Here is a 24,592-nt window from a genome sequence, read left to right as displayed (position 1 = left end):
TCAGAGACCTTCATTTCCACATCAAAATTTGCTTTCACCTGAAAAGAGTTCTTTGGAGAACTGAGTTCAATCCTTTTTCTCCTTTCCCCTGTTTAGGTGCTGTTGACATTGTCTCGGTTACATTTCAGTGAGTTTGCTTCATAATCCTCTGTGGGCTGCTGTTGTAATTGTTGCTTGTGCACTTTTTCCTACCACACTTTTTCTTTTGCTTAATCCAATAATATGCCAATATAATATGCTTTTATAAAGTACTCTGTGAACTGCCAGCTTCTTTAGCAATGACCTTCAGTGGCATATCCTCCCTCTGAGGTGTGCTCTTCACTGTCTAGGGGACAACTGACAAGTCAATAGTCTTCCCCTTGAAGTTTTTTAAGACCACAACAAGGTATTTCTGTTAGGGATGCTCCAATCAGGTTTTTTGCTGCCGATTCTCTAACAGATTATCCATGAGGCCGATCTTTGCCAATCGTAAATTTTTTGGTTTAGGTATAAATGATGCTATGTTATCTGGCAATAAATTCACCTAATTTAGACATAGTAGACATATTTTAATACATGTCTAAAAGCTTTTATTTTTTAAAATTACATTCTGCAGCTTTAAGCATATGTTCAGTGAGAGAGTTCACTGTCTGGTGGAGGTTGAGCGGCGCTACGTCTGTGAAATATTACTACCAGTAGCGCGTAGCGGCGGTCCCACAGCGGGAGCTTACACCGCCAGCTCGAAGTTTTGAATAGTTTTTAGGGTTATTTGTTTAGCTCTCTGACCGTGATGCTAATCTGGGTGAATGTTGGTAGTTGTGCACTGCTTTACCTGCTATTCGGCCGCTCCGGATGTCTTTTTTTTTTTTTCCTGCAGTGAGTCTCGATACAGCCAAATTCTGTCAAGTGCTTGTTTTTTAAATGCCATATTAGACTCATTGTGTTGATGGATTTGGTGCTTCACCCCCGAGGTAATTTTCCACCGCAACACGCAAATGTCCCCATTCACTCTCAGAGTGTTATAGTTCCACACAACAGGATTAGTTGCTGTGTGCTTGCGCAGTGTGAAGAAAAAGGGAGATAAGCTGCACACGCAAGCTGCGAAGTGAGATATATATGATCGGTAACAAGAGACAGTGATCGGCGATCACCGATCATACACTTTTTCATGGAAATCGGCTGATTATGATCGGTGGCCGATTGATCGCCACACCTCTAATTTCTGTATTAGACATCCTTTTTTAATTCATTTTGGTGTACAATTTTCACTATCTAAAAAACTGACAATCATCAAAACTGACAGCAATAAACACCTGAAATATATCACTGTCAAATAACTGAGAAGCAGCATTACATTTTAAAAGAATGAAAAGTGATTCTTGTTTTTTTATTTCTCTAATTAGTTTTAATATTTTACAGGTTTGGTTTAACTGTTCAGATATCGACCACTCATTGCTGTCTTATTGCTATGTTGAGAAAGAGGCAAGTCTTATTCTTTTGCAATTCCTGAAGAGTTCTGTTGTGTATGAGTGAATATTTGTTTCTGGTCTGTAGATGGCAACCTTGCTCAAGTTTTAACCCTCCCCTTTCCTGAAATTCTAATACTCAACCAACATACTATCCATTAAAAAACATGCAAAGATAATCCATCATGTTTTCCGAAATGGCCAATTTTTCAGATGGTTGAAGCAGTTAATTCTTGTTTCTAATTTATGGTTTTTAATTGGTATGGTGAAACTAGTGGCTGTGTGTTTGCAGGGTAATATATTTTTCCCCTCACCGGATATATCCTCCCTACAATTAAAAGCATGACCCGAGAGCAGGTGTGGCTATGCAGCAGTTTAACTTCGTATCTGAGACACAAAGGCAAATTAGTCAGACTTGTTCTTGGAGATGAAAAACGTCTTTGGGTGTGTGAAACTGGGGTGCTTAAGTAACATCTGGGACATATATAAAGAGTTTGCATGTCACTGACGTCTCTAACTGTTTCTCCTGGGTATGCTTCTCTTTATTGAAGATCTGTAGCTTTTTTTTTTATTCAGTTCGGTACGGGTTTCAGCACCGCTTGATCTATTATGAAAGGGGGTCGAAGTAATTCAGTCAGATAAAGTAAAAGAGAGTGTTTCATGTTCTCGTGTTCTTTGTAGATGCAAATCGACTCCTCCAGTTTGCTCTTGAAGTTGTTTTACTTCTTTTTTTCCCCCACGGTGAAATAATTTAAATTTTCTTTCTTTCAAGTAAACCTGAAGTTTTCACTTTTTGTTTATGCTTAGCTTGACACTCTCCCTTCCTTCTCATGGTGTCCTGCAGGTATATCCAGCCATGGATGTGGACAGTGCCAGTTCAGTGGTGCTGCAGGCCTTAACCCAAGCCACCAGTCAGGACACAGCTGTGCTGAAGCCTGCAGAGGAGCAGCTCCGGCAGTGGGAGACACAGCCGGGCTTCTATTCAGTACTTCTGGTGAGTTACGATATGAAAGTGTAATAAAATCTGTAAGAAACTTGAACAAATTGTCAGTTTGATGAATGTGGCAGATGAAGCAGAAAACTGGCTGCTGTAAAGTTAGAATCGGAGGATCGCTTTTTAAATTAAAGGGGAAAATCTTTCATCATCATTACATTTAGCAATACCAAAATGAGGGGTTATGCACCCCTTCTTTTTTGATTGATAATTCATCCTGACAATTTCACACAATAGTTGTAATCACAGGAAGAATTTGAAGTTGCCAAAAAAGCGAGCAGTACATCACAGACAGCTGGGGATTAATTTGTGTTAAAGAATTACTCATATTGCTACTGAAAGGTTTTATTAAGATTTGGTTGCTGATAGTTAGACCACAGACGGTATCTGTAAAGATGCAAAGGTGGTTCATAAAGTCGGTCAGTACACAGTGCAATCCACCAGAGCGATTACTCAGATATTTTAGGAAAACTATTTTGTTTACTATTCTCGCCAGACTCGAATGATGAGATGCGTTTCACTTTCATCTCTGCAATTTGTAATGAAATTGGCCCAGTATGTGCTCTGCTTAGCAAAACACAAAGAACTAAGAACCAGTCATGGGGAAGAAAAATATTTTCTTTTTTATTTTGTCAGTAGGAGTGCTTTGCATGTAATCAAGAAGATGTAAACAAACACCTCCCAGTCAACACGCAGATAAAATTACCATTTTTATTTTATTTTAGCATTTTAATAAGTAATGAAGTGAAGTCATCAATTTAAATTTGAAAACCGTCTTATTTAAGCTGAAGTAGTTTTTTAGACAGGTTATGTTTTTGCTGTGTTGGTAGTGACAGGATCACTTCCAGAATATGAACTATGTGTGCGTTATAATTTCTGAATCAGTGTCCTTTCTTTTTTTATATTTGTATTTTGTTCAAATGGTATATTGTGGGTGATGTCATTGTAATTATTTTTACCTGCTGTTTATGGTTGTTTTCACACATTATACACCTGTAGAGTATGTGTGAAATGCGTATCACACAACTAGTTTAGCCTGAAATTTTTCCACAACTTTATTTCACACATACTTTACAACAGAGGTTCCGTTAGAGAGTAATTCTCACATATTACGAGGTAGAAGATGACATAAAATCTACAGTTTTGTCATTGCTTTGTTGCTTACTGCATGGTAAGGATTAGGAATTGGATCCCTCGATTCGTGTTTTTGTGTATTGGGCATTTTATGGTTATCAAAATATTCTAATCTACATAAAAGTAAATGAAGTGCATAAAGAGGCTCTGTCAGCTTTTACTTTGACAATAGCTATTTGTCTCTTGTAAACAATCTAGAGTTCAACCATGAGACTGATTCTCCCTTTTTCTTGTCATTTGATTATTTTTATGCCACAATATTGCACTTCTAATTATGTGTAGTATTGATATAGACAAATTTAGCCATTGTTCCTACATAATGGGAAGCCCTCGTCCGCCTTGGGCCATTAACATCATCTGCCGCGCACAATTTGGATAATTATCTGCCTCCCATGTCTTCCACCTATGCTGCCACATTGGAATACCTCTTGTTTCAAGTGTCTCACTTGAAGAATCTCCTGCTGGGAAGTGCATGTAACAACATGCAACTTCAGGCAATCCAAAGCCCTTCTCTAGACCTCATCATCAAGGGAGTCTTCTGATGGTTTTCTGAGAGCGACGTTGAAACCGCTTCGACTTCTAATGTAGTGTTGTCGTCGGTTCCACAGATGATTCAGCACTTACTAGAAATGTTCACAAGAAAGTTGTCCTTTGTGCAGCTGCTTGTGATGCCGTGGTCCCAATTAAGCCAGGGTGCACAATATGTCTGTTATTTCTGGAGAGCAGTGTCTGTGTGAATTGATCAAAAGAGAGCCAAACCAGCTTAATTCTAGGTTTGCTGACTGGATCTGATAAAAGCCAAGTGGCAGCAGCCTGTTTTTCACTTGCATATTGGAAGTAAATAGTTATGCTGTGGAGCTCTGCTAATGGTCTTTGCTGTTCCCTTGATGCAACAGATGGATGTTTTATATTTGTACAAAAGCCCAAATGTTATTTAAACGACACACTTTCCAATCGGCAAAAAATGAGAGCTGAGATTCCAATCTCTGATATTACAGTGGCCGGTCTTTTATGGAGCTTCTGCCGTTGCTGTGCTAACGCAAATAACTCTGAATACACAGACTACTCAGACATGTTTTCAGGGTTTATTACCACAATTTACAGCTCAGACGTGTCAGGAGTAATGGCACGGACAGCCTTGGTTAGAAAGTCGCCGTGTGTTGTGTTTTAAAAGGAGCTGTTCTGTAATTGTGGAAGTCCTGTCATATTTTGGTTTAGATTTTTGCTTATTTTCCCCTGTAGTATGGCTGCAACTGTCATAAAACTGGATCAGTCCTTGACTTGTCTTGTATTGATTATGAGCTATAACACTTTCATTGGTGGTGACTGTCCAAATTCTTTTTTTTTCCCTCCCAGAATATTTTTAATAACCATACGCTGGATGTGAACGTGAGATGGCTTGCTGTGCTTTACTTCAAAAATGGCATTGACAGATACTGGAGGAGAGTGGCCCCTCAGTAAGTACCTGCATGTCTCAACCCCAGACTCTCACTTCCATCTGCAGCTTTTTTGTCTCTGCAATGTGCCTCATCTTTTTGCTTTTATTCCATGTTTTATCCCCTAATGTCCTATCTATATTCATCAGTTTTAATCTCCTTTTTTGTCTGTGAGGCTAAACTCTTTTTAGTTTTTAGTCCCTTTCCGCCATTTTCTCTTTATCCAGGCTTTTACCTATTTTAGCTTTCATCTGCTTGATGTTTCTCCAGCTGTCATCTTCTTTTTTTTTTACTTTCTTAGTCTGACTATCCATCTCTTTGTGGTTTGGTTTGATACTCAGTGAATTCACTCATGCCTCTTCTGTCTTATGTAAGATTGATTTTGGGATATTTCAAGACTAACATTTAATGTTTGGGTACCTGGTTGCTATGGGAGGGAATCTTTTGTTTATCTCAAGATTTAATTCAATTCCAATTTTTGGGACCATGACTTAATTTAAAATCAGCTTTCAATTCAAAATGATTATTTATAATGAGTTCTCCTTCAGTCTTTAGGATGGCAAATGGTGCTCATGATCTACTCAAAACTGCATTGGAAGGCAAAATGACAAATTGAGGCAGTGACTTTTTCACTTTAATACTTGCTTAGATTGTTGCAAGTAGTATCACATGTTACTGCCACTTTGGTCATTTTGGGGACCTTTCTTTTAGTCTCAGTAAAGTTATGTTGATGGGAGGTGAAGGGGAGTACTTCACCTCCAATCAACATAACCCCCTTAGCGGTTGGTTGAGCTACATCACAATTTGAATCAACCGGGGAAACAGAAATGTTGTACTGCAGACCATACCTAGTTGAAGCACTGTCATAAGGTCTGAAAAGTTAAAAGAAATTGGAAAAGACTTCAGTTTATTGCTTTTTAAAAAAAATTATAAAAATGTTGAATAAGAAATGAAGCTTTGAAGTTTTCATTAAAATAATATTGTGTCCCGTCTTGTTCTTGTGAGTTTTGGGTATCATTATACCCTAATAGACTAGTTTAGTGTGCTATGATGATAGATCACACTTGTTGTTGTCCGTTTGATCTTTTTACTATGAGAAGAAAATATAATAAACATAAATTCTGACAGGCTTGGACCACCAAAAGACCATTTGAGTGGTACCATTCTGCTTTAATCAATGCTCAAATAATAAGAGGGTGAATAAAATGCCCTGAAAAATATGCTAGCAAATATCTCTTAAGAACCTTTAAAGTTGACTTTACAGTTGTCAAATTACCCGTGCATTGTGCACTATTGCGCTTAAAAACATCCTTGATTTTCTGCTTTTGAAGAGTTGACTTAAAAGAAGCCCAGATGATTTCTTGCTTCTTTTATTCGGAAGTTAAAAAGCTCTCCAAAGAGCATTTGAAATGTTATGTCAGGACACAGGGCAGTTTTTCATTTCACTATGGTCAATTAAATTAGCCTGAATTTTGAAAGGATAAAAAGTTTTGAAGTTTATCAATGCGGTGCATGTTCTATAAAGTTGGTTTTCAGTTGTTTATGAACTCTGGCAGTGGCATTTTCCACTGTTACGTCCGTTTCAGTGGAAAACTAGAATAACTTTTTTTTTTGCAGTTGCTTCTCAATAAAATATAATTTGTATTACTCAGTTATACTCTTTAACATCATGTGCCTACTCTGAAGGGTATTTGTTCAAAATATTGAGATTACAACATGAAAATATTATACCTGAGCTACTAGCAATAGAAATCTTTGTTTTCAATTAGGTACTGCATGTAAAGGTGTTTTGACAAATTAAACGAATAAGACAGCACAGATGTAAGCAGTACAGCAAATGCACAAGGGAAATAAAACAAAGATGAAACAATTAGATTTCATAAAAGTTTAAAATATGAATCCTATTGCTTTGAACTCTCCTGACATCCTCCAGCAGACTGTTCCCAGAGCTCAACACACAAATACTTCAAGCAACAAAAGTACAAAGTTTTTCTTATTATAAAAATAACCCAGCAGTGTTAGAGAAGTAGTCAACCTACAACTACGTTCTCATTATTTCTGTTCCTTGCAACTGAAGCAGATCAGTGGTGAAGTTAAAGTGTTGAAAGGGTAGTGAAGTATTAATATTGGTAAATGTTTATCGGCCAAAGCAATACTATTATAATATTAATATCAGATATTGACATATGCTGAAATGTTCATACTGGTGTATCCCTTGTAAGTGCCATAGTCACTTGCATACAGTAGGAACCTTCTGGGAAATACTTTAAATTGCATAATGCAATCAATTGTTTTACGATGGATTTTAGCTAGTTAGTCCCATGATAAATAGGTACGTTGATGTGTTCCATATTGCCAGTTTATGTAATTGACTTGCGTGTATGGAAATGAGAGGACAGTGGGTGTCTTGGGATGTGCATTGCAATCACCTGTGTTAATGTGCTTGGTGTCTTGGTGGTAAACATAGGAGGCTGGATGGGGGAGCATTTCATCTTCAGCCACAATGTTGCAGGTTTAGTCGGGAGTCATTTGTTTCTCATTCTTCCAATTTTTATTGTTATTGTGGCTGGTGTGCCTTCATAAAATCTTAATGAATTAAATAATTGCGCATCAAGAGAATTATGAGAACACATTAAGCTCTAAACTTGTACGGTACTGTGCATTGTTTTCTCCTTGCCTGCTTTCTCCCTCTGAATATCTCTGTTTGTTTTGTTGACAGTGCATTATCAGAGGAGGAGAAGACATCGCTCCGTGCTGGTCTTATCACAAACTTCAATGAACCCGTCAATCAGGTTAGTGGGGAGAATGGAATATACTGGCAAAAATTGCAAAAAGGATTTAACCTGTTTTTTTTCTCTAAACAAAACTTGCTGAACAAGAAAACTGATACAAAGCCATTAGAGTTTTCTAATGTAATTTTATTTCAACCTCCAATTATGGAGGTTGAAAAGACTGGGGATGAATGGTGGCCATGAACGTTGGCCATTAGTTCTGGTTTCTGCAGCTTGTGTATCCCTGAGGGACAGCTATGTAATGTCAGGACTGATGGGATCCATATGGCAGGGAATGAATATACTTTTGAACTCCATATGTCTCACCACTTCCAGCCTCTGCTCTTTCAATCCAAGCTTCTAGAGAGGCTGGTGTGTTTTGTTCAATCACCTGTTTCATGGTATTAAAATCCACATTTAGAGGTTCCATAATAAATATGAACTCTATGAACTTGCCTATTCGTAGAACAAATAATGGCTGATGGACACAGCAGAACTTGCATTCAGATATTATTAATCATGGAGTCAAATTAGGTTATAGATATTTCTAACATGACTATGTCTCATTAAAAGAATGCATTGCTTGGTCAGTAGGTTGCATGATTCTGGATCATATACAAACTTGTGGACTGAGAACAGTTTTCTACTTTGTTGGAATAATTTATAAAACATTTTTTAAAAAGAAATACATTAAAAAAATCTGACACTGCCTTGAATCTAGGGCCAGAAGTGCCACAAGCTAGTAAATACAAAACTTTAAAATAAATATTTTATTTAAAATTAGCCATTTAAATTAAATTGTAGTAATTATATTAAGTATTCAAATGGATATGATTATTTAAATTAGCCAAAATATATAAATACTTCATTAAATAAAAAATATAAATCTTTGATTAAAAAAAATAAATATATATATATATAAGATCACTGTTGATTTTTCATTGTCATTATATCATCACTTAAGTGTTTAATTACTTTGTTTCTCTTTAAACTTCAGCCACGACTTATTAATTAAATAACTATCCTCTGATTGGCTAACCTGGACAGCCTGCGGGCTTTGCTTTACTCCTGCGCCACCACAGCACCGATATCTTTGCCATTTTAGTTACATTTTGACATATAAAATTATGCTTTAGTCAATTGTTGATGTATTGCACTTCTTGCCCTCAATATTATTAATTGGTCAAGCTTTTAAAAGTATCATATTGTCTTTTTCACTTTTGGCACCTGACCTTTTCTTATGAGGATCCCATACAAGCTTTACTTCTAACAAGCTAATCAAAATGTCCGACCTCTGCAAAAGATATGCAAGCTTACATTTTATTCCAACATAAAGTCCACATAGACTAATAAATGTTTTGATGCATTGTTTCTGTTAAAGATAACTTTTCTGGTTACAACATTAAATACATCACAAAATGTTTTGCAAACATTCGAACATGTATAAACTCAGATTTTGTACAGTTAAGTCTCCATCCTACTAATTCATGTACTTGTACATGAATTAGTAGGAATTAGTAGGATGGAGATTCATGTACTTCATCCTACTAATGCATGTACTTGTCTTAATTCATGTCTGTATTGATGAAAACAGGAGCTGTTGTGTTTAAGCCTTAGCTGAGTGATGCGTTACGGACATGCCGTTAATATAAAGAAGCAGTGAAAGCAGAAATGTATTAAAAATATTAATAGAGGATCATAAAAAAAATTTGCTCTGAAATTGCTAATCACAAGAACCAGTTCTGATTGATAGTTCACAGGTTTAAATAATGAAATGTAGAAATTTATGTTATTTGACTGCATTAAAAAATAAAAACTGCCACCAGCTTGTAGTTTATTTTTGTGTTTAGTAAAAATCAAACAGGAGTTTTGGGTAATTTGATTTTGCAAAAGGGAATCATCTTGTTCTTAATAAGTGCTGCATATATCTTACGCCTGATACTGTATGTGCGTCTGTGGTATCGACTCAACTGCTTCTTTTTAAAAGTGGCTTGCAAACAATACATTCATAATAGAACTGATCAGTTACGCTCTGCAGTTGTGCTCAATTCCCTTTTAGTTTAGTTGACAAAACCACCTGCTGTTGTATTAATGCTTGCCTGTGGATATGTTTGCTTACCCTGTTTTTTTTTTTCTTTCTTCCCAACAGATAGCAACCCAGATCGCGGTACTGATAGCCAAGGTGGCCCGCCTTGATTGCCCGAGGCAATGGCCTGAGCTCATTCCAATTCTGCTCGAATCCGTAAAGGGTCAAGATGGTCTGCTGCAGCACAGAGCACTGCTAACTTTCTATCACGTCACCAAAACATTGGCATCCAAACGTTTGGCACAGGACAGACGTCTTTTTCAAGATGTAAGTTCACATTAACGTTAGATTTTTTTTTTATTAATTAGCTGCTATTAATTCTTATTCTCTAGACTGCTTTATTTATTTTGCTCTCAGTGCCAGAGGAAAGTAATGGTTTTTTTAAGTGTACACCTAAAAAGGAGAAAAATTTGTTTTCTCTTGGGAAATTTTGTGTTCGCTTTTTTTTTCTCATGGTTTTTGTAGTTTTTAATAGCAGTACTTTTTGAAAGCAGATGGATAAGAAGTAAGATGAGATTCTTTCCTCCAGTTTCATCTATTTATGCTGGACATAATGTGACATCCTTTTTATATGCATATTTCTTTTTAGGCAAGTTCTTTATTAGAAGTGTATGTTGCTTGTTGTAGGGATAAATGTTGGAACATAAATCAGAGCTACACATTCTTTTCACAATCCAGTACTTGAAAGAATAAAATGTGTGAATAAAAAATATCCAAAGACACTTGTTTTGGTCAAATCCCATAATGAAAGAAACTGACTAAAGAACAGCAGAAGAAGAAATATAAAGATTATTGGACATGGGAATCAGTGAGCGAGAGACAAAAAAAACAACTTCAGATGTGAGGCTAAGGCACTGTGCCAGAATCCATGCCAAAAGTTATCCCTTTTACAGACAACTTGATGCATAGTGGGCTCAGGGCCTATTAGGCTGTGCAGTTTTTTAATGATATACTGATTACTTTGACATTGAACAACCTACACTGTGTTCTGTACTGTTAGTTGGAGCATACTCAAAAGTTGGTATGCAACACCACCTTACATTTAATATACAGGGGCTCTTGTATATTAAATGCACATTTCTGTATCATTTGTGATGGGTTTAAAGTTTACATACTTCACTACCTGCAACATAATGAAAGATGCATTGAAGTTTTCCCAGAATGTTTGATGATCCAACAAATAACTTCCATGAATTTTAAAACAAGAAATTGGTGCACTGGTTTGAGTTTTAATGGGGATTCCCTCCAATCCACAGCTGGTAAACGGATAGCCTTAAATATATGCAAACACCCCAACTAGTATTTGGTTAAATCCGTCTTACCAAGCTGCAGAGAAACTGCACACTTTTTGGCCCCCCACAAAACAAGCTTCTGGCATAATTGTGTCTCAATAGTTGCCCCCATAGATTATCACAACTGGAATGAATTTATATTGGTATATTGGTAGACTTCCTTGCACCAACCAGGTTTTCAAGGGTAGTTCATAAACAATTGACCCTTACATTACAGTATGAGCGGAGAAGTCACGTGTTTTGTTTGGGTTCGATGATAATAAAAACCTTACATTTGGGTTTAGTTGGCACTTTTGTTCATTTAATATCTAAGATGTAAAATTTTCTGCTTCTAAAGCAAAGCTACTGTACTTCTCAGCAAACAACCATTTTACCACATAGTTGTGTAGCTAAAGTAACATTTCTGTGTGTAGGCATTTATATGCTGTGTGTGCACTTCTTTTTGTTCTTAAGCCCAAGACAAAGCGGTTGGTAGTGCGCAGGATGATGGATCACTTGCTGATGCTCAGAGTGCTAACTGTACTACTTTGCCAGATGCAAAGGTAATTAGATGGTGAAAGAAATGAGAGCAGAGGAGGGATGTAGAGGCAAGGTGGGGGTGTGCAAAGCATATGAGTGATGTACCTAAGGTATAAGACTGACAGCAGGTGGAATCACCTCTGAAGTTAGGGGTTAATGCAGAATATAAAGTTGAAAGAAGAAACTGGGACACTTACCTGTGATTTTAGTCGGTATGTCTTTAGAAGTATTAAGGAGAAGAAGTGAGCAGAGTCCTGCCTTTTAGGTCCCGCTTCCTTTTCCTGCGGTTTGATTTCTTAATGTCAGGCAGTTCTTCTTTCCACTGATAATTCTCTTTTAGGTTTGGCCTTCAATTATTTTTTCTATTAATCTTTTTTATGTTCTGTTAATACTGGCAGGGGTTGCTGTCTTAGCAGTTCACTTCAAGGAGACATTTACTTTAAATATGCCTGTACTGGTCTGTGCAGCCCATCCTATGTTTATGTTGGGCTGGCACTTGGGGACATGTTGCTTTGTATCTGTTTAATTAAATAGATTAATCATTAAATAGGCAATAGCAACTGAACCCCTTAGCTGTGCGATGGGGACAAATAAATTATAGTTGTTTGGATATAACAGTTTTCATAGTTTAAATTAAAAGTCTAGATTTGGGCCAGTATTATATAATATTGCTGTTAAAATTGCTAGTGGATATTTACAGATACCAGATATAATCTTTAACCTTTTAACACCATGAAAAAGCAACCAGAACCAATGACTTGGCTTCTCTGCTTCAGTTACGCAAGGAAAGCACATAACCAAGCAGCAACAGGATGGAAATAAACATTGGTTGTTAAAATTGGACCAGGGCTAACAGGTTACAAAGAAGGGCTAAAAGGTACAATGGGATTCACTTTAGGTGTTGGTTGTTGAATATTAATCTTAATCTTAAGCTGCTTTTTTTTCTTCTTCTTACTACTTTCTGCTGTAATAGCCAGTACAGTTCCCCAAGCCGTTTGGGTGTATCTCTATTTATTTTTTTTACTCACTTTTCAAGTTTTTTTGTGTGACTCCATTGAAACAACAAAAAAAAAAGGTTACAATTGCTATTGAACAATCCTGCTGTATGCAAGTACAACAGAAATCACAGAACAGGCGCTGTCTTATATATATTTGTTTGTCTTCTGTCAGCTGGCATCACATTTTTCTAATAAGTGCAAAACAGGAGCTTAGAAATGACTTTTTGGCAGCTTTTGGTTAACTTGTGTTAAATGGGGTGCTTCTCAATATTGCAGACTCATTTCAGTGTCTGATAACAGAAATGGGGGGGAAATATGCAAATGAAAAAAGCTTTATTGGGAATTCAGCAGTTTTAAAATGCTCTATGTGAGCAGCACAGAAGCAACCGGATGTAAAAGCCTGACAATGGCTGTCACCAGGAAAAAAATGCAAATAGGATGCAATGGCAAAATGGATATGCTAATTATTGCACAGCATCATTCCAGAGGCTTTTGCTACTTTCCATTTAAAGTTGGCAACACTCAGTGTTACGTAAAAATGAAGCTCCTTTTTTTAACATAAAGGAAAAGCCTTGACTTCACTTTGGAGTACTTCTGACATTTTGGGTTGAATTGTTTAAATATAGCTTTTGTACCTTAAAGTTCCCATATAAACTATACCTGAATGCATTTTATCTATAGAAAGTTTAAAAGCAGCTTTAAATTAAAAACAGAAGATTTCACTGATCATCTTGGCTACTGTAGACTGTCAGCTATAACAACCTTCATCAACAGGGTCTATCTACATGGCTACCACTTGCCGGATGTTTTTTCTTTCTTTTTTTTCTGTTCGCACACTATTAGTAAACCATGCTCTCAAATATGGGTTGTGGTCCAATATCCTACAAGATGATGTTTTTTTTCTTTCTTTGCGAGAGCGGTGAATAAAATGATTTTCAGTTTCCTTTGGTGATACTTGTGTGAGGTGAATAGAAAATCAGCATGAAGAAGAAAATTGTTTTTTTCATTGATTTTTGGCTTTTTTTTTTTTTTTAATAGAATAGAATAGAATAGAAGTACTTTATTCATCCCAGCAGGGAAATTACTTCGCAGTTACAGCATAGAGACAAGACACAATAACAACTACCACTGAGTAGTAGTTGTAGATAAAATAAAAATATAAAATGCTATAAATTGTAAAAATATGAAATGCTGTTAATATAAAAAGCAACTTAAGAGCAGTCCTTGTAAAGATTAAAAAAATGCAGATATGTATATTTAAATATATGTACAGCAAGTGTGCCACAGTGCAGTTTTATCTTTTTTAGCTTTATTTGTGCAAAACTGAATGTTTTTACCCAGAGGTGGAAAAATAGTTGGCTTCTTCGATGTTCAGTAATTCTGCAGTAATTTTCCAAACCCAATATTTGGAACTCAAATGGTGCTCTAATCAGTGTTTTCGTTCCATGTAGATAAAGTTATTTTCCATCTCTGTTATTAGCTGTAATGCAGAAAGCTTTCAGTCTGCTGCAAATAATAATAAAAAAAAAGCATTGTATTTTTTTTTTATGATTTGTAGCCCAAAGCTTTTGGTTTTAACAGTGTTTCTGTTTGTTCTTTGATAATATGATTAGTGCAAAATTCCACCTAAGGACCACAGCATTTTTTATATCAGAAAATTCGTTTTTTTAAGAAGCCTTCTGCTGAACCATATGAGTCCATTTAGGTAAAAACACACATTGCACGATCAGTCTTTTTATTTGCCTAAAACTGAAACATACACTGAAGTGATGGGTGATTCTATTAAATAATCATAAATAATCCAGGCCTTATCATTTTTAAAAATGTATATTTTTATAAGCCTCACTGTGTTTGAAAAATTCCATCTTTGATTATTTCATACACAGTTTGATATTGGCTGCAGTGCATTGCAAATGTGTCAAACCAATATTTTTGTAAGGATTATCATTTGATAAGCAATTGTGGGACTACAAATATTAGTAAAGTGAACAGACCTAATGATGAAATAAATGCTTGTTCACTCATGTGAGTAGCACTACAGAGTATTGCAAACAGTATATTTTTGAATTTTCATAAATAATTATTTTTATTTGTTCTTAAAAATGTTTTTTTTTTCATTTGATTTTTTTTCTAAATTAGTTTCACAATTTGTTGATTGGGAGTTTACTGGTAGGTGGAGGTTTGTGTACCTAGTCTTAAATAAATAAATGCATCTTATAGTCCATGTACCACTAGAGAGATGCAGCTAACCACAAGTACCTTTAATTTTTATAAATGCAAAGTCAAGTTTCAAGTCCCCTGCCAAATTCAGCTTTTTGCATATCAGTTGATGCAATAAGAATACAAACCAAGGTTCGGTATAGTGATGAGAATAATGTGAGATTTTTTTTCCAACCTTGCTTCATTTCTTTCAGCTTCCATAAATTGGATTAGTCTGGGATCTGAGGAATGGAAAGTGGGAAGCTCTTGAAAAGTCTCTCTAAACAGAAAACTTGCCAGTCTGGCTGTTTCTGTAACACATATATCAAAGCCTATGCTGTGCTGTCAAAATACGGATTTCATTTTCAGCAGGCGCTCATCACCAACACAACCATTGGATCTAATTTTTCCCCATCTGACTCCTTAGCTTATTTTCTTTGAGTATTTGTTGCATGTTTACTGTTTTTTTTTTAATGTTTTAAGATTTCACTTGGGTTTGTTTGCCTTCATCTCAGAATAAATGTTTATTTATTTCAATGTCATTTCACATTTGAACAATTCTTGATTTGTTTCTTAGCTCCAGCGTTAACACACTTAAATGCCTGAATGTTGAGTCACTCTTGGTATTGTAAGAGATTTAATGGATTTGCTATTTTTTATTCTGTTTGGCAACCACTAAAGAATTATAAACCCTTAGTCTTGAGAGATTTTTTAAAAAGATATTTTCTTCAAAAATCTTTTCTTCTTCTTCTTGACCTTATCAAGAAGAAGAGCTTTCAGCTCCCATCTTAGAACTTCCACTTTCCTTTTGTAGGCAGGAGTGCATCAATAACAGGATTAGTCTGTGTTACAGGTGCAGTTCACAAACATGCAGATCTGTTATGCTCATACATAATTAACATTAATTAATTTCCCTTGTGTTGCACGGATGAAATGCCTGCTTAAATCCACGGTAATGCTATGTGAATGTGACTGACTTTACTGTCATTATGATTGTTGGCAGCTGGCATCAGGCATCTACAGCTTTGCATGTTCCCTGTGGAATCATCACACCGACTGCTTCCTGCAGCAAGTCTGTGCCAGAGATGAGGCTGCAGCGCTCAACTCGTTGGAGAGGACTCTGCTCTCGCTCAAAGGTAATGGCTCCAAACCACAAACAAGATCAAATACAGTTCTTCGAAAATTTGTTTTTGTATTTGTGATGCAAATATTTTTCAGAGCATCAAACAAACATAAAGGAATAAAGATTATCCAAACTAACTTAACCCTAAGTAAAAATAGTAAATGATCCCCTTGTTGAATCTGGAATTAATTGTTTAAAGCCATTTTCCCCCTTTTTCATTAGTTTCACAAGCCACACCTGTACCTAATCCAGCATAAAATCTCAGATAAAGAAAATCAAACCAGCAGCTATTCATCTTGGTTATGTCTGTCACAATAAGCAATAAATCAATAAATCACATGATTTAAGATAAGCTCAATTATTTATATTGATTTATTATTTTTTCTCTTTTTCTACTAAAATCTGTATGACAAAAGTCTTCAATTTGGTACAAGGACAATTTTGTTTACAGAGCCTCCATTGTTTATTTTTATTGTTTCGTTTTATTTATTTTGGATACTTAATATGTCTTTCAGTTTCAGTGTTAAATGTTTGTTAGAAAATTTTATTTATTGATCTTAGACAATACATTCTTGCACTACTATGCCATTGCAGTATATTACTTGAAAATAATCTCAAAACAATTTAATAATTTATCACAATAACTTCTGGGACGATTTGTTGTCCAGCAAAATTTGTCATGGTGACGGACCTAATGGTGGTGTCAGTGTGATGTTCCGGGGCTTCTTTGCTTCTTCTCTTCCAACCAGCTTGTTGTAATTGATCGGACAATGGATGGTCCACAGCACACCAGTGTGTCCGCCTCCGAATGGTTTATAACAGTGTTTCTCAATTCCAGTCCTCAGGGACCACAGCCCTGCATGTTTTAGCTGATTCCCTTCTGCTGCACACCCGACTTGAATCAGTGGGTGATTAACAGGCTTCAGCAGCACTTGATGCCTGCAGGGAAGGTCATGCGATCTTTTGAATCAGGTGTTCTGGAACAGAGCCATATGTGAAATATGCAAGGCAGTGATCCCTGAGGACTGGAATTAAGAAACACTGGTTTAGAGTAACACACTAAACTGTGCCATGACTTTAAACAGGCTGTTGTTGCTGGAAAACTGTCCAGTGTTGGCTGAATTAACACAATTCAGCTGCTCAAACTTTTGATAATGGCTATTACTGCCATGGGTGATACAAGCAGTGTTTAGACTTGGAGGACAAATACTCTTTCATCTACGGTTGAGTTGGTCCAGATTGGTTCTTTTATGATAAGTCAAATAATTTGCTTCCTATATTTACTCGGGTTAAAATTGAGTTGCTTTCAATCATTTAATCATAACAGTACAGTGGAAAAGGAAATCTGTAAAGGGTTAAAATCTTTTTTTGAAGTGTGGTACACTTAACTGCGTTGCTGTGGTTGCAGTAATATACTGACAAACAATAAAATAAAATTTTGAATCATTGAGCCACGTGTATCATGTAATTTTTTTTACATTAATTAAACTAACTACTGAGTATAATTGTCAAGAAAAGTTGTGAACTGAGTTACATAATGTATCTGGTTAGTTTTTGAAACACTATGTAGGAGGTGATGTTTGCTGACCTAATTTATAATTGTCAATAATGCTGCATACTTTTTTGTCCAAATCTTTTAGTACTTCGCAAACTGACAGTCCATGGATTTCAGGATCCCCAACAGAATATGGAAGTAATGGTGAGCTGCGAGTTATTTCAGTCTGTATGCTTTAGGACCTCTTATTTTTCTGAAGCTTACACTTTCTGTAAGCGTTCTGAGTTAAAAATAGCTCCAATCAAACTGTGCAAAATATGGATGGGTTATGATAATTGAAAGTGCCTCTAGCCTTGTTTTGGTTTAAATAGTCAGGCGTCTGGTTTTTGCTCTTCTCCCACTCCCAGTGGGAAGAAAGTTCCACTCCATTAAACTGTTAATTCATTTTAGTTTAAATCTGGTTTAAAATAATCCTCAGAATGTGCTTCAGTTTTCCTCAGAGCTGTGAGTTAATGAATTTGTCAGAAAATATAGCTGTCCTTCAACTCCAACTTTAAAATTGCCTTTTCGGTTTTGTTTCTGTGATTGAATAATTGCAGCTAGAATGATTAATATTTACTGAAAGAGGCAAGTAATTGTAAGAGACTTTTTACTTTAGTTTTTACGTGTACTGTGTCATACATTGTGAAGTTGTTGTAAAATTGAAATCTCAAAGATTTTACCTGAGGCTTAATTTGGTTTAAAACAAGCAATTCGAAGTAGCCGTTGTAGTCATCCGTCCTGTCATGGATGAAAAAAAAAAAAATCAGAGATACTCAGTCATTAAATATTGATGAAAACCTAATGCTCTATTGCACTTAGAGTAAATTATTGACCTGAACAGATGATCAACTTCTAACTGCTGGAGATATTTTCTATCAGCCGGCATTTAAGAAAGAGATGTCTGGTCTCTTGAAAACTTGGAATCTCTCCTTGTCTTGTTCTCCCAAGCGTTTTCCTCTCAAAATTGACATTAGAAATTAAACCTTAAATTTTGTTTGGCTGAAGTTTTGAGTGTTTACTTTTTATTCAGCAAACTCTTTTTGGTTGTAAAACTGTTTCATTTTTTTTTACTCAATTTTATCATATACAAAAACACTTAATTTAAACCAATATTAAATACAATCCTCGATTACGTGTAATTAATCTGATTGACCGTGAATATTCTTCTTTCTTTCCAAATATTTCTTGTTGCTGTTTTATATTACCTTAGTTTTATTTTTGTTTTGTGGTGGAACATTTTTCACAGGAGCTTATTCAAGCATTTCTGAAGATGAATCATGTTTCCAAGAAGAAAATCCTTTCTTCTTGCTGTGTCCTGTGATTTTCTTTGGAACACAATCACTACTAACTAGTTATCCTCTCTCACACATACACAGCCCTTCATTTATTGTACAATATTGATTTGTTTAGTGTGCAGAGCGCTCAAATTGAAGTCTTCTAAACTACAAGCAGTGCAACCATCAGCTTTTGTTTGGCACTGCTTCCTTGAACTGCTTGCTGTGTCACATCCCTCTAGCAGTAGTTTGTAGCATTTACTCTTGAGTCTCCAGTATTAAGCTGTTTGTAAGAAGACTCTTCACACATGACATAATCATTTCAGACAACCGAAGGCTGTTTTCCAATCACAGTAGTAAACACATTGATAGAAAACCACACGGCGGAAAAAATTACTGCAAGTAACCAGACAGTTTTAACGCAGGCTAAAACGGTAAAGCACTAGGACAAGTTCTTTTTAAGTCTTAAATGAGTTCTCCATGCTTGATTTTTAAACAAGCACCACAATATTGAAGCAAAAATATATCAAACAAAAAACGCTTTGGTTTCTATGCTTTGCCCCTAAACAGGCATGTTAATTAAAGCTTGGCCTGTGCAGTTAATCACATTTTCTTAACTTAATTTCCTTCTCCAAAAGACCTAAAAAACACTAGTCAACAACAACAAAAAAGATTATTACATCAATTTTGCTGCTCTTATTTTGTTAAAGTGCCTTAAATGCTGTGTAATTATGTTCTTTGTGATTTCACCTCTGACCAAATTGTCATTATTTTTCATAATATTGTGGTCCTTATATTATTGCAAATATTCATATATTTGCAATAATAATATCATCATAATAAATAATAATACCATAGCTGTATTCAATTTTCCAATCTGTACCGTGTTTTACTATTCATTTCTTTTTACTGTTTTTCATCCTATCTGGATTTTAGTGCTATACCAGTGCAGGCGTTAGCTTAGCACCAGTTTTTTGTTCTCACCACTATAACCATCAGTCCTAACACTGATAACCTGCCACAATCTCAATCGAGGAACTTTATGGAGAACCATCAACAAATCCAAATTTTACTCTGATTGAATTTTACTCCAGAGTGAGTTTCACTTTTAACCTGCAAAATTTCCTGGCTCATGGTTTCTACGTTGCTTCTTTGACTTATGGAAAATCCCTGCAGAATCATAACTAATGGCAGTTGTAATCTCTGCTTTCTATCATCTCCCACCAAGTCATTTGTGCTGTAGTTGTGATCCTTCCTCTCCTACGCTAACAGTGTTAGGAACTTTAGTTGCTGGCTGAAATGGGGTTCGGGATGTGTGATTAATGACACTGCTATTGACCTCGTGGCTGAACATTAATGCTGAATTAAAGAGAGAGTCCCTTCATCTATCATCTAATTTCTCATGCTAACCTGCTACAACAGCAGGCTACATAAAATTGATTCTCTTTCATACTGTGAAGCTCAGATTTTATTTATATTCATAGGCAGAGAAGTAATTGTGCCCACACACACACACACACACACCCACACGCCCCCGCACACTCCCGCCAACACCCCCACATACAGTGTAAGTGTTACTATATCTACTTCCCTGCAATACATGTTGAGCAATCATGATTCAGCAGCAGAAATAACGAACCTTATCTCAGTCTGTCTTCATTTCTTCCTTTTCAGGGTTTCCTGAATGCAGTGTTTGAAAGGCTAAAACAGTTCTTGGAATGCTGTGAGTACTTTCCTCTTTTTCTGACTTGAATCTTTGATCCTTTACTTTCCTTTCAGTAAACAAACACTTTGCATTTCATCTAGTGAATGCAAAAGGGTTGCTTAAAATGGTTTGACATCCAGTTGAATTATTATCATAAAGCTGTAGTCTGCATATTATTGATGTCAACTTAAAAGCTAAAATGAAACGAGACAGTTAGTGATGTGTTAGTTTACATGTTTTCTAGCTTAAAGATGTATCTTCATATATAGTTGAGCAAAAAACTATTCATATGCCTGGTAAATTTAGATTTAAAATGTTCATTCAACCAAGAAAATTTGTCTCTGAGTGGAAATGAGGGCGGTATCTCTCACAGTTCAATTAAAAAAGGTTTTTAAATGCATTCTATTTAAAAAAAAAAAAAAGCATGTCAAATTATTCAGACCTTTATAATATATTTGTTGGCTTTACAGCAGTCAAACCCTACTTATAATTACTCCAGTTTGTTTTTTTTTGCATGTTTCCACTGATATTTTGATAATCTATTTTAAACCTCTAGTCTTTGCTGCCTTATCGACTCCTTACTTACTCCTTAAATTTACTCTGAAGGCTTTGGTATCAGACTACAGGCATTGAATATACATGCATGTCACACATTTCACATTTTCATTTGTGGAAAGTAAAAGTTATGTTTTGTTTTTCTTTCACTGCATACTTATTTATATACTACTACTCATAAAATACCCATTACAATATACCTTTTGTGCTTATATTGTTTTAAAGGGGAAACATTAAACACGTAACTCCTTTTCAAGCCCTATAGAGCTGTAACCTTATATCTTTCACAAGGCAATCTTAATTTTTTTAAATTAATGAAATCATTTTATTATTTGTTTTATTATTATGATTTATTTACGGTATTTATTTATTTATTTTTAACCAATTTTAGGGTATTTTCTAAAAACAACTATTATGAGTTACAAGTTTTATACTTTTTTTTTTAAAAGTCCCATTGAGGGAAACATAGACATGTTGCCAAACAAAGTAATCTAGATTTCAGGATTGCTAAAATCCGCCTTTAAAGGTCCACTGTGCATTAGTCATAGTAATGTAGTTGGAGAAACAAGGTTCTTGTATTAAAATCGATATGCTTTATTTTTTCATGCTTTACACATACAGTATGTTCATGTAAAGTATGCAGAAAAAAGTATGATAGGTAGCTGATTTCCTGATTAAACAATAGATTAATTCTGACAGGATTCAACTTTACATTTATTTGAATGTGCTAAGTACTAATTAAAAGCGCCTTATGAAGAAAGAACTTTGATTCCACTTCATGAAAAATGTCTTAATTGAATTGATCTAAAGATTTCTCTTGTTGAAATCAAGGGGATTCTTATGTTTGACGAGTAATTTGAATTCACTTTTAGTGTTGATCTCTATCGGCAAGTTGTCTTCTCTTTATCGTTCAAGTTTGACCTCCAGTTTGTGCTTAAAATGTAGCTAAAGGAACAGGAAAAAAAAAGATTTAAGATATGAATGAAAACATCCAATAAATACTGTTCTGATGGCAGTGGAGGCAGGTTCAGGGCCCAGTTGGTATTTGGATCCAGCAGATAGGAAGAACGACGGGGAAGCTCCTAGCCTGGATTGGCAAGAAATATCAGCTGTGTTCAGTCTGATAAGGTCAGCTATCTAAATGGTGTTTTTTTTGTTTGTTTTTTGGACAGTCTTTGTCGTCCACTCCGATGTCTGGGTCTCTCTTTTTAAGATGTTTGTCTTCCAACTGAGGTCACCTGTCCCTTTTCATCTGTCACTTTATTGTTAAAAGCTATTTTATAAAGCTCTGCATCTGTCAGAAATAAAGAATCCCCTTTCTTTCTTTTGTCATCTATTTCTGTTTTGATTGGTCGATTTGGATGGCTCAGAGTGTGACCGCTGTGACTTTGATGACTTTGCATCACGTCTGCTAACATTGCTGCCTGTCACACCTGCAAATGGAGTTAAAACTGCACGGGCACAAAGTCGATAAAATGCAATAGTGTATTGATTTACATAATGCAGGATTTGGACAAAAATTAGGAAGAAGCTAACAAAGCAGTTGGAGAGCCAGCTAACGATAATACGGTGCCACCAGTGAGGAGCTCGATAGAATATAGAATAAACCAAATTAAACAAAGCGAAGCAAATGGTTCACAGTGATTTGAAGAATCCCATAGAGACGGTCTAAGGAGTCAGTTCATATTGTGTCGGCAGTTTATATTAAAATGTAATTATCATGCTTCACTGGATAGACCAACAAGCACAAAAAGAATTGAACAAACCAAGACAAACTGGTATTTATTAGTTACTTCAAAACTAAATTAATATCTTGATTCCTTCTGATCATTCCCTCTTTCCTCTTTCTTCAACCTGCTGCAGTGTGTGTAATAAAGGCTGCAGTTAATACTGATCCACACTTCATTACAGCCTCGTTTTAATTAAGCTGTTGTTGTCCGTAGTTTCAACTCAAATTCCGACATGCTTCATTTCAGATACTTCATCTTAAGAGTAGATGTGTTCTTTGTGCAGTAACAATGTAGTTGTCATCAGGGCTTTCAGTTTATATATTCAGTTATGGCCTGGCTATGCGAGTAGGTTGTATTTATTGCTTTATTGTTGTTAAATTATTTTTTGAGCATTTTTGTATAAATCTCCAAAGTAGAGTAGGTTTTTACTAGTATTTCCTTACAAATAAATTGTAATCTGTGAATGTTGTCATTATCAAATAGGTCTTTAACCCCCTTTAAAAAAAGAAAAATAAATAAATAAACTTTTTAGTCTACTAATTGATCAACAAACCATCCCATTAACCAGGATTTAAATATTTTTTGTATCATATTTGATGTGCATCATATTTTACAACAAGTTGTTACTAATAGTCCGAATTAATTCCATAATTATTTGCTTAAAGGCATGCATCAAGAATGATACGTCTGACGTTTTAGAGTTGAGCTTAAATAATTTTAAGTAATAAGTAGTTTGTTCCTAGTGAAACAACTCTGTATGTTTGTTTCCTTTGTTTTGGCTTCAGGTCGGCAGGTTGGTTCAGAGAGCCCATGCAGAGAAAAGCTGGAAAAGACAATAATACTGTACACTAAAGTTGTAAGTAAACCGAACTTAAATACATGATAAATCCTGGGGTGTTGTCTACTTAGTTCTAACTGGAATTAGAAAATGTTTTACCATTCTACATGTCATATCTATACTTTGCTTTTCTCATTGCTTTACAGTTGTTAGATTTCTTGGAGGACCATGCGTGTGCATTCATTCCCCTGATCCAACGCTCCCTGGAGTTTGCCGTTACGTATGTTTTCACACCTGCTGGGGAGGGAGTGACCTTCGAGCGCTTTATTGTTCAGTGCATGAACCTCATCAAGATGATAGTAAAGAACGATGCATACAAACCTTCCAAGAATATTGATGGTGAGTTGAGTTCTAAAACAAGCCTATATTTGGGAGGTGCACAAAGAAACACAAATACATCTCCTTGGTTCTTTTTCGGCATCTAAACTTTCTTTTTTTAATTCTTTACTAAGATGTCAAGAATAAAAAGTAGGGGATTTTCTTTTTCTTTTTGAACTTAAACAAATCACACTTCGAGTTGAAGGTGATATGGGATTTTTTTCATAACATTGAATTCATGAATTATGTCCATTGCTCTGGTTTTGCAGCGCTATTTTTTTCCATTAGCTTTCTAGGATCAACCTAGATATAATACCAACTTAAGATACATTCACAGAAACGTATGTCTTTCCAAAAAGAAAGACATGAGTGGAGCCTTACCAAGTTGTTTTGGCAAGGCTCCACTTAGTTTCCATCAGCAGCAACATTCTATTGATAATTTTTTAAAAGTATGGAAATTTGGAATTAAAACTATGTAGAAACTATGAAACAGAATCTTAGTAAACATTACTATGAAGATGATACCTGTTAATGAAGTGAATATGTTTTAGCTATAATTCACATATTTTTCCTAGCATTCAACATTAATACATTATTTTCAAAATTACAAATATGAAAGCATATAATTTATTTATAGC

General features: G+C 35.5%; 1 protein-coding gene across 1 annotated transcript in view; it reads left to right on the top strand.

The window, feature by feature from the left end:
- ipo11 (importin 11) overlaps positions 1-24,592 on the top strand; it is a 111,386-nt gene that overhangs the window by 1,682 nt on the left and 85,112 nt on the right. Inside the window, exons 2-10 of the mRNA XM_032578936.1 lie at positions 2,290-2,439; positions 4,930-5,030; positions 7,729-7,801; positions 9,930-10,133; positions 15,878-16,010; positions 17,638-17,696; positions 20,483-20,531; positions 23,584-23,654; positions 23,783-23,975. Coding sequence (XP_032434827.1) covers positions 2,302-2,439; positions 4,930-5,030; positions 7,729-7,801; positions 9,930-10,133; positions 15,878-16,010; positions 17,638-17,696; positions 20,483-20,531; positions 23,584-23,654; positions 23,783-23,975 — 1,021 coding nt within the window. The 5' untranslated portion in view covers positions 2,290-2,301. The remainder of the gene's footprint in view (positions 1-2,289; positions 2,440-4,929; positions 5,031-7,728; positions 7,802-9,929; positions 10,134-15,877; positions 16,011-17,637; positions 17,697-20,482; positions 20,532-23,583; positions 23,655-23,782; positions 23,976-24,592) is intronic.

The sequence above is a fragment of the Xiphophorus hellerii genome, chromosome 12 (assembly GCF_003331165.1).
Source record: "Xiphophorus hellerii strain 12219 chromosome 12, Xiphophorus_hellerii-4.1, whole genome shotgun sequence".
Classification (NCBI taxonomy): Eukaryota; Metazoa; Chordata; class Actinopteri; order Cyprinodontiformes; family Poeciliidae; genus Xiphophorus; species Xiphophorus hellerii.
This window is presented reverse-complemented; position numbering and strand designations above follow the sequence as displayed.